General features: G+C 38.8%; 1 protein-coding gene across 5 annotated transcripts in view; it reads right to left on the bottom strand.

The window, feature by feature from the left end:
* Positions 1–14,792, bottom strand: part of SNTG1 (syntrophin gamma 1) — a 343,517-nt gene that overhangs the window by 15,693 nt on the left and 313,032 nt on the right. For all 5 annotated transcript variants that reach the window (XM_027674095.1, XM_027674125.1, XM_027674115.1 and 2 more), the window contains one exon: positions 11,875–11,967. In XM_027674095.1, the coding sequence (XP_027529896.1) occupies positions 11,875–11,967 (93 nt within the window). The remainder of the gene's footprint in view (positions 1–11,874; positions 11,968–14,792) is intronic.

Consider the following 14,792-nt stretch of genomic DNA (forward strand, 5'->3'; position numbering starts at 1 on the left):
AATATGCATAAAATTGAAAACAACCAATAAGATATAAATCCTGTACCCAATTATTATTCATAGATTGCTTTGTTTTTTACATTTTGTATCATTTAATAAAATTAACTTCAAAGAATATTAGAATGCAGTGCAAACAAATAAACAGTACAGACAAGCTGACAAATTAGGTTTAAGACTTGGCATCTCTTGAGATGCTATTAAATTATTGTAATAAGAAATCATCAAAAAGAAAAATCCTGTATTCACTGAAATTAATAGGATTTTTTTCCTGTGACATATCTGGGACCAAGATTCTCCACCAATACCTTTTAATGAGAAATATTTTATTTATAAGTAATCATCTAGGACTCATTTGTTCTAGTCTTTGCAACCAAATTACTGCCTATTATCTTCTGCTAGTGTTATTTTGCTATAATTACCCAAGGATGCTCTCTGCTTGCATATTTTTATTTTAAAGTTGGGACAAAAATGCAATACATAAATGACACATGGAAGAAAAGCTCTTGACTTCTATACCTGTAATACTTTGCTGATGTTTCCCACAGTCATAGAATCATAGAATCATAGAATCAGCTGGGTTGGAAGGGACCTTGGATATCATCAAGTCCAACCCTTGATCCACTACTGCTGTGGTTACTAGACCATGGCACTAAGTGCCACATCCAGTCTTATCTTAAAAACCTCCAGGGATGGAGAAGCTACCACTTCCCTGGGTAGCCCATTCCAATGCCTGATTACCCTCTCTGTAAAGAATTTCTTCCTAATATCCAACCTAAACCTCCCCTGGCATAGCTTAAGACCATGCCCTCTTGTCTTACTGATACTTGCCTGGGAGAAGAGACTGACCCCCACCAGGCTACAGCCTCCTTTCAGGTAGTTGTAGAGAGTGATGAGGTCTCCCCTGAGCCTCCTCTTCTTCAGGCTGAACAGCCCCAGCTCCCTCAGCCTCTCCTCATAGGACTTGTGCTCGAGTCCCTTCACCAGCCTTGTTCTTCTCTGGACCTGCTCCAGCACCTCAACATCCTTCCTGAACTGAGGGGCCCAGAACTGGACACAGCACTCCAGGTGTGGCCTCACCAGCATTGAGTACAGGGGAAGAATCACTTCCCTGGTCCTGCTGGCCACATTGTTCCTGATACAGGCCAGGATGTCATTGGCCTTCTTGGCCACCTGGGCACACTGATGGCTCATGTTCAGCTTCCTGTCAATCCAAACTCCCACGTCCCTTTCTGCCTGGCTGCTCTCCAGTCGCTCTGTGCCCAGCTTGTAGCGCTGCATGGGGTTGTTATGGCCAAAGTGGAGGACCCAGCACTTAGCCTTGTTGAACCTCATCCCATTGCAATCAGCCCAACTCTCCAGCCTGTCCAGGTCCCTCTGTAGAGTCCTCCTGCCCTCCAGCTGATCGACACTCCCCCCAGCTTAGTGTCATCTGCAAATTTGCTGATGGTGGACTCAATCCCCTCATCTAAATCATCAATAAAGATATTAAACAAGACTGGGCCCAAAACTGATCCCTGGGGGACACCACTAGTGATCAGCTGCTAACTGGGTGCAGCACCATTCACCACCACTCTCTGGGTCCGGCCCTCCAGCCAGTTCCTAACCCAGCACAGAGTGCCCCTGTCCAAGCTGTGGGCTGCCAGCTATTCCAGGAGTATGCTGTGGGAGATTTGTCAAAGGTTTTGCTGAAGTCCAGGTAGACCACATCCACAGCCTTCCCCTCATCCACCAGGGGGGTCACCTGATCATAAAAGGAGATCAGGTTGGTCAGACAGGACCTGTCCTTCCTAAACCCATGCTGGCTGGGTCTGATCCCTTGTCCATCCTGTAGGTGCTGTGTGATTGCACTTAGGATGATCTGCTCCACAACCTTGCCAGGCACTGAGGTCAGGCTGACAGGCTTGTAGTTTCCCGAGTACTCCTTCTGGCCCTTTTTGTGGATTGGCATGACATTTGCCAACTTCCAATCATCTGGGACCTCCCCAGTGAGCCGGGACTGTTGGTAAATGACGGAGAGCGGCTTGGTGATCTCTTCTGCCAGCTCCCTCATCACCCTTGGGTGGATCCCATCTGGTCCAGTAGACTTATGGGGATCCAAGTGGCTCAGCAGGTTGCTAACTGTTTCCTCCTGGATTACAGGGGGGCTATTCAGATTCTTACCTCTTTCTACAAGCTCCAGAAGCCAGCTGTCCTCAGGGCAACCTGTCTTACTGTTGAAAACTGAGGCAGAGAAGGTGTTAAATACCTCAGCCTTTTCCTCATCTTTGATAACTATATTCTCGCCCATGTCTATTAAAGAATGGAGGTTTTCCTTGCTCCTCCTTTTGCTACTGATGTATCTGTAGAAGGACTTTTAATTATCCTTCACAGAAGCAGTGAGTTAAGTTCAAGTTGTGCCTTTGTCTCTCTTATTTTCTTTCTACATGACCTAACTATATTCCTAAACTCTTCCTGAGTAGCTAGCCCTTTTTTCCATAATCAGTAGGCTCTCTTCTTCACCCTAATTTCCTTCAAAATCTCCCTGTTCAGACAGACCCATCGTCTTCCCCACTGGCTTGCCTTTTGGCACACTGGGACAGCCTGCTCCTGTGCTTCCAAGACTTCCTTCTTGAAGCATGTCCATCCCTTCTGGACCCCTTTGTTTTCAAGGGTTGTTTCCCAGGATACACTCTGAACTAGTCTTCTGAATAGGCCGAAATCTGCCCTCTGGAAGTCCAGCATAGAGGTTTTATTAAAGGCCCTCCTTGCATCCCTAAGTATTGAAAACTCTATTATTTCACGGTCACTGTGCCCTAGATGGCCTCCAACCACCACATCTCCCACCAGCCCCTTTCTGTTTGTGAACAGAAGGTCTAGCGGGGCCCCATCCCTGGTAAGCTCATTTACCAGCTGGAGCAGGAAATTATCCTCTATACACTCTAGGAATCTCCTAGACTGCCTCTTCTCCGCTGTGTGGATTTCCCAGCAGACATCTGGCAGGTTAAAGTCACTCACAAGAACAAGGGCTGGAGATTTTGAGACATCTGCCAGCTGCTTGTAGAATAATTCATTACCCTCATCATCCTGGTTGGGTGGTCTATAACAGATTCCCACCAGGATATCAGCCTAGTTGGCCTTCCCCCTGATTTTGATCTACAGGCACTCAACCTTATTGCTACTGACTTCAAGTTCTACAGAGTCAAGAGACTCTCTAACATATAGAGCCACCCCTCCACCTCTCCTACCTTGCCTATCCCTTCTGAAGAGCTTGTAGCCATCCATGGTAGCACTCCAGTCATGCAAGTCATCCCACCACGTTTCCGTGATGGCGACCACATCATAGCTTTCCTGCTGCACGATGGCTTCCAGCTCCTCTTGTTTGTTACCCATGCTGTGTGCATCGGTGTACGTGCACTTCAGCTGGGCTGCTGATTTCACTCTTAACTCATGCTTTCCACCCTTATGCTCCTCTCTGGAGAGCCCAGTTTCAATCCCTTCGCCCTTCAAACCTAGTTTAAAGCCCTCTTGATCAGCCCCACCAACTTATGGGCTACAGTCCTTTTGCCCTTCCTAGATAGATGAAGCCCATCTGATTTGAAGAGACTAGGTACCATGGAATTTGCCCCATGGTCAAAAAAACCAAAATTTTGCTGGTGGTACCAATCCTTCAGGCACCTATTGATGAGTTTTCCTACTCCTCCCTTCGTTCATTCCTGCTACTGCAGGAACTGAGGCAAACACCACCTCTGCTCCTGTCCCATTAACTAATCGACCCAGTCCCTTGAAGTCCTTTTTAATCGCCCTGGTACTTCTTCCATTAACATCATTAATGTCATTAATGTCTTTGCTGCCAGCCTGGACTACCAACAGTGGATAATAATCTGAGGGCCAAATTAGCTCAGGGAGTCTCCTACTAATATCCCCCACCTGGGCCCCGGGAAGGAAGCAGACCTCCCTGTGGGTTGGGTCTGGTCAACATATCAGTTCCCCTCAGAAGGCAGTCACCAACTACAACTACCCTTCTTTTTTTCTTTATAGCTGTGGTTATAATCTGTCTGTAGACAGGGTGCAACCAGGAGACCCTCCAGACAGATCTTCCTCTTGACTGTCCTCTACCTGATTCTCTGGGTCCAGGGCCTCGTACCTGTTCTTCAAGGACACCATGGGAGGTGATGGGGGTCTGGAGGGGATTCTTTTACCTCTCCAGTCAGAGACCTGTTTCCACTCCCCCCCATCTACTTGGTTTGCTCCATCTGCCTGATGGCAGGAAGGGCAGGTCTTCACCATCTCCTGGAACAAATGAAGAAAATTATATTGCTTCTATTCTTAGCACTAGTGCTAAATCTAGAACACATATTCTGCAAGGCACCTTAGAAAATACTTTCCCATTCATATTATGTCAGTTTGCTACTCATTCCCAGAATTCTGGACTAAACCACATACAATTTTGATGAGATGACATCAGGCAAAATCACTTGCCATCCAGATAATGGCATCAGAAATGTGGGAATACATCATAATCAGTTTAGGCTATGACTGGGAATGTTAGTTAGGGTTTTTGTTTTGGGTCAAGGATTTGTTTTACCCTAAACAGAATAAAAAGGTGAATATATTTTTACCTACCTAGGAATATGCATAGAAATGTGAGTGTCTTGCTAGTCCATGGCTCTGTGATAGCTATATGATCTAGGAAGGATATAGAGGGCATTTTGCATTGGCAATAGGAAAGAAAAGCTGTATTTTGTCAACATAAGAATTTCCAACAAGAACAGATTTAATTTGTGTTCTATGGTTTCAGTGATTAACTACCTTCAATGTACTGTTTAACAGTGTGGTCTCTTCTGTGTTGGGTTATGCACTGTGGACCAAACCTGTTCTTGCAGAAAGACTATTTACACTTAACAAACTTGTGCAATAGTGTTTGCACCACATACTGCCATGGCATCATTTCACCTGCCAGTAAAGCTGCATGAGGAATGGCTGAGGTCACTTGGCTTGTTCAGTTGGAGGAGACTGAGGGGAAACCTCACAGCAGTTTACAGCTCCCTCACGAGGGGAAGAGGAGGGGCAGGCACCAATCTCTTCTCTCTGATGCCCAGTGACAGGACCCAAAGGAACAGCATGAAGCTGTATCAGGGAGGTTTAGCTTGGATATTAGGAAAAAGTTCTTCACCCAGAGGCTGAGCCAGAGGCTGGCTCATTACTAGAACAGGCTCTCCAAGCCAGTGGTCACAGCACCAAGCCTGACAGAGTTCAAGAAGCGTTTAGACAATGCTCTCGGGCACATGACGTGATTCTTGGGACTGTCCTGTGCAGGGTCAGCAGCTGGACTTTGATGATTTTTGTGGATCCTTTCCAGTTCAGGATACGCTATGAAATATAGGTTTTATTTATACTTTCAATTGACATGAATCATACAGATTTTATTATGTAATAGCAAAAGAAGTTTGGCTTTTGGTAGGATGCTTGGGAAAAAAAAAATGAAAGAATCTGTCAATATTTTATAATGATTAGACAGCTACATCTCAGACCACGTGTAAATGGTGGAGTAAACAAAGAAACCATCTTTATTAAGGAAAGGATGTCAGAGGTCTCTTTCCAAATTCTAGTTTCAGCAAATCCCTTTGCTGTCTTTTCCTTTGCATCTTCAAAAAGCTGTAGCTGTATTTTTCCAACACTGCTTCCTTTTTCTTGATACTCTGACTGATTGAATTATTCTTCCTTTTAGGTTTTTAAGGCAATTTTTATATGATATATATTACAGAATTATGCTAAACTTCAATGGGCACCTTTCAAGCTAATGCTGTTTGTCTTCTGACTAAAATAAGCAAAACTCCTACAAGTCAAACTACATCAAAAGCAGATGCCTTGTAGGTCCTTGTTTTCAAGAATAAAAGTAATTGGGTCTTCAGGCACCTGGGATACACCTAAATTTGTCTGTCTCATAGCTAATTGAGAAGGATTGCATTCTTGCAAAGTGGCACTTTGGCCAGACTTATAGCAGCAGAAGGGAACTGAGTAGGATTAAGATCTTGTTCTTGCTCAGTTCTACTGTGTTACCAATCCCTGGAGAGTGCCTTACTACAAAAGAATTATGATCCAAGGCAATTTCCTTTGTCAACTGCTGCAGCTTTATAACTGTAAAGGGAAAGACAGGGGAGGACACAGAGAATAAAGAACAAAAATGAGACAAAAGAAAAAAGCAAGAAAGTCAGCCCTTATAAAATAAGTGTTCTTGTCCATCACTGAAATTATATAGAATGTTAAAAGACTATAGTTTATTTACTTGGCACTGACAGACAACCTACCAACTTTTATTTCTAGCCATGGAACATAAAACTGTATGAACCATGCTTAATGGCTTATATTAAAGTTATAGTAGCTATTTGTTCAACATTCCAACTTCTGAGCATGGAAAAAGTATTTTTCACAAGAGTTACATCATTAAATCTCCATCTTGAAGTAAGTCCAGTTTCCTCTTGCCTTCTCTATTACTGAACTTTGGGTATCAAGGGGGTTTTGCATGCTGTTTTATTTCAATATGCTGTATGTGTATTAGTTGAATGAAGAGACAGACCTTAAGGTATGTATCCTGAGAAAACATGGAGTTTGTTCCTAAAGAAATTCAGAGAACAACTGCTCTGTGTGATTTAGCAGTCTTTCAGCATGAAAAACAAATTAAATATATTTGCAATGCTGCTTATTGTTTACAGTGTATTCTCTTTTTTGATGAAGTACACAAGGTTTCTGAAAGAGAACAGAGGACAGGTACACTGAGCTTTGTTGATATGAGCCCTGTGGGCCATAATAGAGCTTTTTGTTACTTTGTTCTAGCACCACCGTATAATTCAGCAGCACCTTAATTTATTTGCAGTCCTACAAGGAATGATTTTTTTTCTCTTCTGACATATATATATATTTGACTGCTGGTTTAATGAGCAGTAAATGTGATGGAGTACAGTCATGGCACTTTGCACAGGTAGGTATATTGCAATGTATATTTACACAAACATATATATTATTCGTAGAAGTTATGATGCAAATTTTCACATTTTAGAAAAAAAACTAATGAATATGTCTACGTGTATTCACCCATACACTTTAAGTGCAGTCAATTTTTTTTTTGTTAGGAGCATATTAAAAATAAGTTATTGAATGCCACTCGAGTAAGTAGTTTCACATATTGGATCACTTTCAGAATAGTATTTAGCTGAATTTTTGTACACATCTTGTTAATCTGTATAATCTAGTAGTCTCCATATTAATTCTTAAGGTTGGCTGCAAAATCTTATTTATAAATGCTTATCATTATATATGTGCATGTTCATACCTAACATAAATTGTCCACAAAAGAGTTATATTTGTTCATTAAAACATTGATGTCTATATGCTAGCTAATGTTAGACAAATTTAGGACCTGAATTGTTGTGCTGTAACTGTGCAGGACTTGGGAAAAATGTTTTCTCCAGTAGAGATTGATACAAATCTCCAGTAGAGATGCTGCAAAAATTACCTAGGGTATAATTTGGTTTTCAACTTCTAAGATCAAGTTAGATCAAACTAATGTTCTGCTTATTTTTAGAATTTTCATAGTTTAAAAAAAATAAACAAGATAAGTTTCCTGTATTTCAAATAAAGCAAATGACATTGCATTAAAGCTGGTGGACATTTTTATGAACAAATCCCTAGTGAAAGAGATGCTGTGGGAAAATTCCCTATTGATTGGATTTAAACTTCCATGTATGCCAACACAGGAAGCAAGAGGCCTTTTGACTCCAGGTACACACCTACTGCAAATGAAGGACTACATCACACAAATAAATATAATCAGACATTTGCCAATGTCTGCTTGGCCTCTATGTCGCAGTTTGCTTTCATACCATACCTTGTTAGTAATAAAAAGAGATGACATCTTGCATGGGAGCCTTAGCTCTGGAAAGTGCTACAGAAGAACAAGGGCACAAATATACTTGTTGCTACTTTTTAAGGTTCAGGGAGAAAAACTATTTTGCATCCAAAATTATATTTGGTATTTTACAAACAGCTTAACTGAATTAAGAAATTATTTTCTGAAATGTTGGAAGAATCTGATTTAACTAAGCAGTTTTAAAAACTGCTTGTTCTTCTTTCAGGAAATTACAATGGTTTGTTATATAGCAATAGAGTAACGTACCAAATGCTCTAAATGACGAAGTACTATTGACTTTAAGAGCTATCAGTCAGAAAATGAATAAGAGAAAGAAGGGAATATGCAGCAGAAACAGCCATGATTTATGTTGGTGCTGTTGTAATCACATCACAGTACAGATTTCTTCTGAATAACTCAGTTTAATACTTTGTGTAATCATATTTATCATCCATCTGTACAGACAGAAACAATGTTTTTATCAAATTATGATGTGTTTAACTTGAAATACATTTAGCACAGATGACAGTTTTTAACCACTAATTTTAACTTACAGATTAAATGATAATAAGCAAGGAAACAAGCCACACAGGGCTGCACAGCTTTTGTCAGGAAACCATAAGAATAATGAGAGCCATTACCCTCTATAAATTTGTTCATGAAAATTGGAAGTGAGTTTGGGGTTTAGAACATTTGTGAAATTTTGACTGCAATTTTTCAGTCATGTTCGACAAAACTTATTAATCTACTTGAAAAGTAAGAGAAAGAAACAATTTAAATATTGTTGCATTGCTTACATAACTGGAATATTTGAATAGCTGAATAACAGTTAAAATCATGAGTTAAAGAACTTGGCTTCCTTCACTTAGCTTATTAGTGATTATGCACTTTTAAAGACAGTTCACGGTCAATTCATTAGTCATTAAGAAAGAAAACTTAAAATACCATGAGCACAGTGTTAAGGATAAGATTTAAATTGCCTCAAGATTTACTGAAGGCACCACTGCAACAAAATATAAGACAGGGCTTCTCAGGTGCCCCCAGAAACTACTTTGTTTCAGAAACTAATTTGTTTTATGAAGATCTTTGTGTTCTGGAAAACCTCTAAGTGCCATAAATAAATAATAATAATAAAGCGTTTAATGATATCCATTAGATCTGTTCTCTAAGTACTTGTTCAAGACCTCCTTTGAATTCATTAAAACATTTTGAATTTGCAGTGTTGTTCTGTGAGAAGTGAGAAACATACCGAACGAACAGTTCAGTCTGACACTGAACTCTGAAGTCAACAGAATATGGCTTTGAGTTAAGCTCTACCCAAAAAAGAGTGGTTGAATTTGGTATGAGCAGTGCCAAAATAACAGAAGTGAACATGTACAACAGGAGGACTACTAAGATGATCAGAGGGCTGAAGCACCTCTCCTATGAAGACAGGCTGGGAGACCTGGAGCTGTTCAGGATGGAGAAGAGAAGGCTGTAGGGAGATCTTGTTGCTGCCTTTCAACAGTTAAAGGGGACTTGTATGAAAGATGGAGAAAGAGCTTTTACCAAGGCCTACAGTGACAGGACAAGAGACAATGCTTTTTAACTAGAAGAAGGTAGAGTTTAGATTACACATAAGGAAGACATTTTTTAATGTAACAGGTTGCTCCAAGAAGCTGTGGATACCCCATTGCTGGAAGTGAAAAGATGATAGTTTGTACTGATTTCTCAAATACAAATTGTAAAAATCATAGAATTTATAATGAATTATATGTAAGTATCTTTTTCATGAAAAGTATGAAATTTTAAATAATGTCTTTGTCTTTAATACTGAGTATCTTAATTAATGGGACACTTTTTAGGATTTGTGTACAGTCTTAATCCACAAATGTATATGTAAATATTAATAAGATATAGATAAGTTAATTTAAATTTTATTCATGTTTTTCTTGTCCTGCAAACTGGTTTCCATTCTTCATGGTTTTCTCTGAATTTTCTTGGAAAATAGATTTTGATTTCCTGCTTCATATGAACTCCTTCATTATGTGAAGAAATAATACTTTTAGCCCTCGTGACTCTACATGTCTGGTTTATGTCTCAGTTTATGTCAGATTAGCAATATTGTTGAAGAACATTCCAGCATAGACACAACTTACACCTGTCATCATCATAAGGAAGATATCTGAGTAAATTTTTGGCTAAGAGAATTGCAGGTTTCATCTTTCCATAAAATGATGGAGACTAGGTAATATTTTTCCTGTTTAGGCACTCATTAAAATGTGGTTGACACACTTAGAAGAGATTTTAGACAAGTTTTCTTCCTATGGCTTGTTTGGCACTTTTAACTCTAGCAGTCACTTGACAAGAGATTATGTTTCTTTCTACTGTATTGTTTCTATTCTCTTCTTGATAAGGATGGCAATTGCCATCCTTATCTCACACTGCCTAATGCCTAATGCCTAACAAAACAACATCTCTTTTTTTTTTAATTCATGGTGCTATTTATACTTTATTCTAACATACAATACAACACTTACAATACAAGGAGTGATGAGTTCAAACTGAAAGAGTGGAAATTTAGGTTAGATATGCAGAAGAAATTTATTGTAAAGGTGATGAGGCACTGGAACAGATTGACCAGAGAAGTTGTGGATGCCTCATCCCTGGCAGTGTCCAAGGCCAGGTTGGATGGGGCTTTGAGCAACCTGGTCTAGTGGAAGGTGTCCTTGCCCATGGCAGGGCGGTTGAAACTAGATAATCTTTAAGTTCCCTTCCAACCCAAACCATTCTGTGATTCTATAATATTATATATATATATACACACACACACATTATATATATGCTTATTATATTATATACATATTTTATATAGGTATTATATATAAAAATATTATTGAAGGGTGAGGAAATATTCACATTTTTTTACTGAGCCACTGCATTTTAATTCTGTTGCACTGATTTTTTTGTGTAATACCCTCTAAACTGATAGTCCCATTTCACTGATGAATCATTCAGGGTCTTTTGCATAGCAAAAAGAAACATACATACATAAGTATTTGAATTTCAAATTTTCCACTCTTTGTGCAAACAAACAGTAGAATGGAGTGGGAAGAATAAAAGGTTCGGTTGAGCAATGTGGTGGGAAGGGTTGACTTAAGATAGAATATAAGAGAATATTCTGTAGTCAAAAAGGCATTTCCAGCAATTGCTGGTGGTAATATTGCAGTATTTCAAAGAAAAACAGGTACTGAAGAGAAGTGGAACTTAGAAGAAAGATTTCACATTCTCACATAACAGTAGTGTCAAGTAGTAGCACTAAAGCCTGCTTACATTTTAGTACTTGCCAGCAATTAGTACAATTGCAACATACTCAGGATCTCAATGATTTTACTGAGATTTGGGCTTGCAACAACATAATCTGGAAATTGATGCCATACTATTTACTGGATAAAGCAAACTCTTTCATCACTTGTACTGAGCTTTTTTAAGGCTGATGGGAAAAGCTGATGGGTGAGACATACAGACTATGGTTGATTTATCCTTTTACAGACATCTGAACAAAATACGTCTAAAACAGAAACTGGGAATTGCTATAATAGCACACACTCCCACTCATGAAACAAGAGAATAGAAGGCTATTTTCAAAACTCGTAGATCAGCTTGAAACCAAGAAGATTATTTCTTCTCAAAACCAAGGATACATCAGCAAAAGAAACATCAAACTCAATCAGTGTGGGCTTTCATGTGAAATTAAAGAATCAAGACCTGATGGTGGTTTCAGATTGATATTGGTATTGATTTTTTTCAATAACAAGCACATAAAGAACACAACTTCTCACATAATTAGAAATCAGTCCTGAATTCAAACTACAGCATGAGAGATTTGACAAGAGATGATCTGTTTCTATAACAAAGAGAAGGACATTTTAAGGATACTACTCATCTCAAAATGTTAGAAAAAACAAGGAATAATAATAGTGTTATGGAAAGAAGTCTTAGAACTTTACCTTTGTGGCAGCATCAAAACAAACAAAGCCCATGTTAAAGTCAATGGTAAGTCCCATAAGATGACTCTCCAAAACACACGCATACGTCTTGCACTGTAAAAGAAAAACCAGAGAAGGTAGTCACCACAGAATACATTTCTTAAAAAATTTTCTAGAACCACTATTTCTGTGTCTTTATTCTAATGTTTATATTTCTCAATATTATTATCAGAAAAGAGTAATTTGTCTGTAAATACATCAATACAGTGTATTTCAAATCAAAGAATTTTATCAGTGATGAAGTTATCTAAGTAATGTAAAAACAGGCTTTCCTTCTATTTGGGAAAAAAATTAAACTGAATCAGAATCGCCTCAGTGGCTTATAAATGCAAATTACTAAAAGCAAAGTTTTATTATTCTCAAACCCTCTTACTTATTTTTCATACCCAGTAAATTTTAACATTAATATATTCTTTTTAGCTTTTTAGGAAAAAATAAATCATATGTAAAATATCTCTTTGGTATGCTGTTTCCTGTGGTTCTGTGTTGTCCTAAATCTCAGTGAAAAGATGGCATTTCATACAATTTAGCAACTCGTATAATCATATGAAATACCTTTTTTGCTTCAGCTAGTGGACCAATATATCTCAAATATTTCTATGATAAACCTTGAAATCCTGAAAGACTTGCTCATTCCACAATTTTTATATATATGCAACTATTTATTTCCATAACATCACACTTCAACACATGTTGTGAGACATCTATTAAAATAATTTTCAGGATCAAAACTATAGCTGTGCTTGGAGGATGACTTCAGGTACAAAATGACAGACTTGTATTTTTCACCACAAAATATGTAAGAAAAAATTAAAACATTTCCAAATCTGTTGCAAGTTATTTAAAGAAGCCATTCTTATTTTATAGACATTTTACTCTGCAGACTAAATTAAATACAGGTATATTTTTCAAAAATTGATGTAGCCACTAAAAATATGAAATGAAAACAAAGACTTCCATGATCTATAATGTGTCAGAGGATCAAAATATAAATTGTAAATATAGTAACAATGTGAGTTACTAAACTGTTAGTATTACAAAAGTACCGATGATTATTTTTGGCATTTTGATTATCAAGGATAAATCAAATGCCTTTACTTACATATTCTTTGAGTGGGCTCTTTGGATTCTAAATGGTCTTTCCCAGAACATAAGAAGCTGAAAGGTGCATTAACAGCTTCTAACAGTTGAAATACACATTGCAATGAAGGAAAATTGAAAACTTCACAGCTAGTTTTCATATTAGCAAATAAAACTGGATTTTTTTTTCTTAGATCAGCTACACCATAAAACTGCTATGAATATGTAAACTTCGATTGTAAATCAATGTTATTGAAAAAGAGGATATTGTCTTTGGCACCATCTTATTAGTACAAAAAAGAGTACTATATAAAGTATCATGGCTAGGCTTCGCGAACGAAGATTTAGGAAGGCCAATACAAGATAGACAAGACTGGTTGCAAAAGGTACAGCAGAAAGACTCCTTAGGTGGTATTGGCAAGACATGATTCTTTCTGCATTATTTTTTCTCCACGGGAGTGATCCTTTGTGCGTTCTCAAAGGAAGCAGCAGAAGGTTATTAGAAAGGGCTCAGAAAGTGCATCACCATATTTGACTTGGCCGTGCTGATCCTCATGAAGTAAGATGATCATTTAAGAAACTTGAGGGGACATCTGAAACATTCCAAAATCTGCCATAGACCTTTTCTGCTCACAGTATCGAAAGCCTTGGTGAGATCGACAAAGGTTACATATAGACCTTTGTTCTGTTCCCTACACTTCTCCTTCAGTTGTCTGAGAACAAATATCATGTCGGTGGTACTCCTGTTGGCTCTGAAACCACATTGGCTTTCAGGTAGAAGTTCTTCTGCTATAGCAGGTATTAGTCTGTTCAAAAGTATTCTTGCCAGGATTTTGCCAGCAATGGAGAGCAGAGTAATACCTCGGTAATTTGAACAGTCTGATTTAATACCTTTCTTCTTATACAAGGTCTGATGGTACTTCGCTTAGTTCCCAACAGCGCACCACAAACTCGTGAAATTTAGCATGGAGTGCTTGGTCCCCGTGCTTCCAGACTTTAGGTGGAATTCCATCAACCCCAGCTGCCTTGCCAGTTTTCACCTGCTGCATGGCCTTAAGGGTTTCTCCTGTAGTAGGGGCAATATCCAATTCATTCTTCATTGGTTGTTGTGTAATGCACAGAATTGCTGAGTCTTGAACTACACGGCTAGTACTGAAAAGAGTCTGAAAGTGTTCAGACCATCAATTCAGAATGGAGGTTTTATCTGTCAGAAGCATTTGACCATCTGCGCTGAGTAGAGGGCTTTGGACCTGGTATGTAGGCCCGTATGCTGTTTTCAAGGCCTCATAGAATCCTCTGTAATCACCTGTATCTGCACATAGTTGAGTTCTTTCAGCTAGATTGATCCACCACTTGTTCTGGATGTCATGAAGTTTCTGTTGGAGCTTGCTGTATGCAAGACAAAAGGCTGCTTTTCTTACATGACAGAATGGCAGTGCAAGGTGTGCTTAGTGAGCAGTTCTCTTCCTCAACAATTCCTGGATCTCTTGATTGTTTTCATCAAACCAGTCCTTGTTCTTCTTGAAGGAGAACCCTAAGGATTCTTCAGAGGACTGCAGGATGCTATTTTTAATATGTTGCCAAAGTGTTTCAGGAGAGGGATCTATAGAATGATTTTCGAGCCTACTTTGAAGATTTGCCTGGAATCTGCCTCTCACTGTGACTACTTGAAGATTGTTAATGCGGAGTCTCCTCCTTGGGATACCGCCCCTTTTAGGTTTGAACTCAGGTTGTAGCTAAGTTTACAGTGCATATATAAACTGTATATGTAAAGTAATATATTTCAGTTACTTATAGTT

Source organism: Neopelma chrysocephalum, unplaced genomic scaffold, assembly GCF_003984885.1.
Source record: "Neopelma chrysocephalum unplaced genomic scaffold, ASM398488v2 Primary Assembly neopelma1_22, whole genome shotgun sequence".
In the NCBI taxonomy this organism is placed as follows: Eukaryota; Metazoa; Chordata; class Aves; order Passeriformes; family Pipridae; genus Neopelma; species Neopelma chrysocephalum.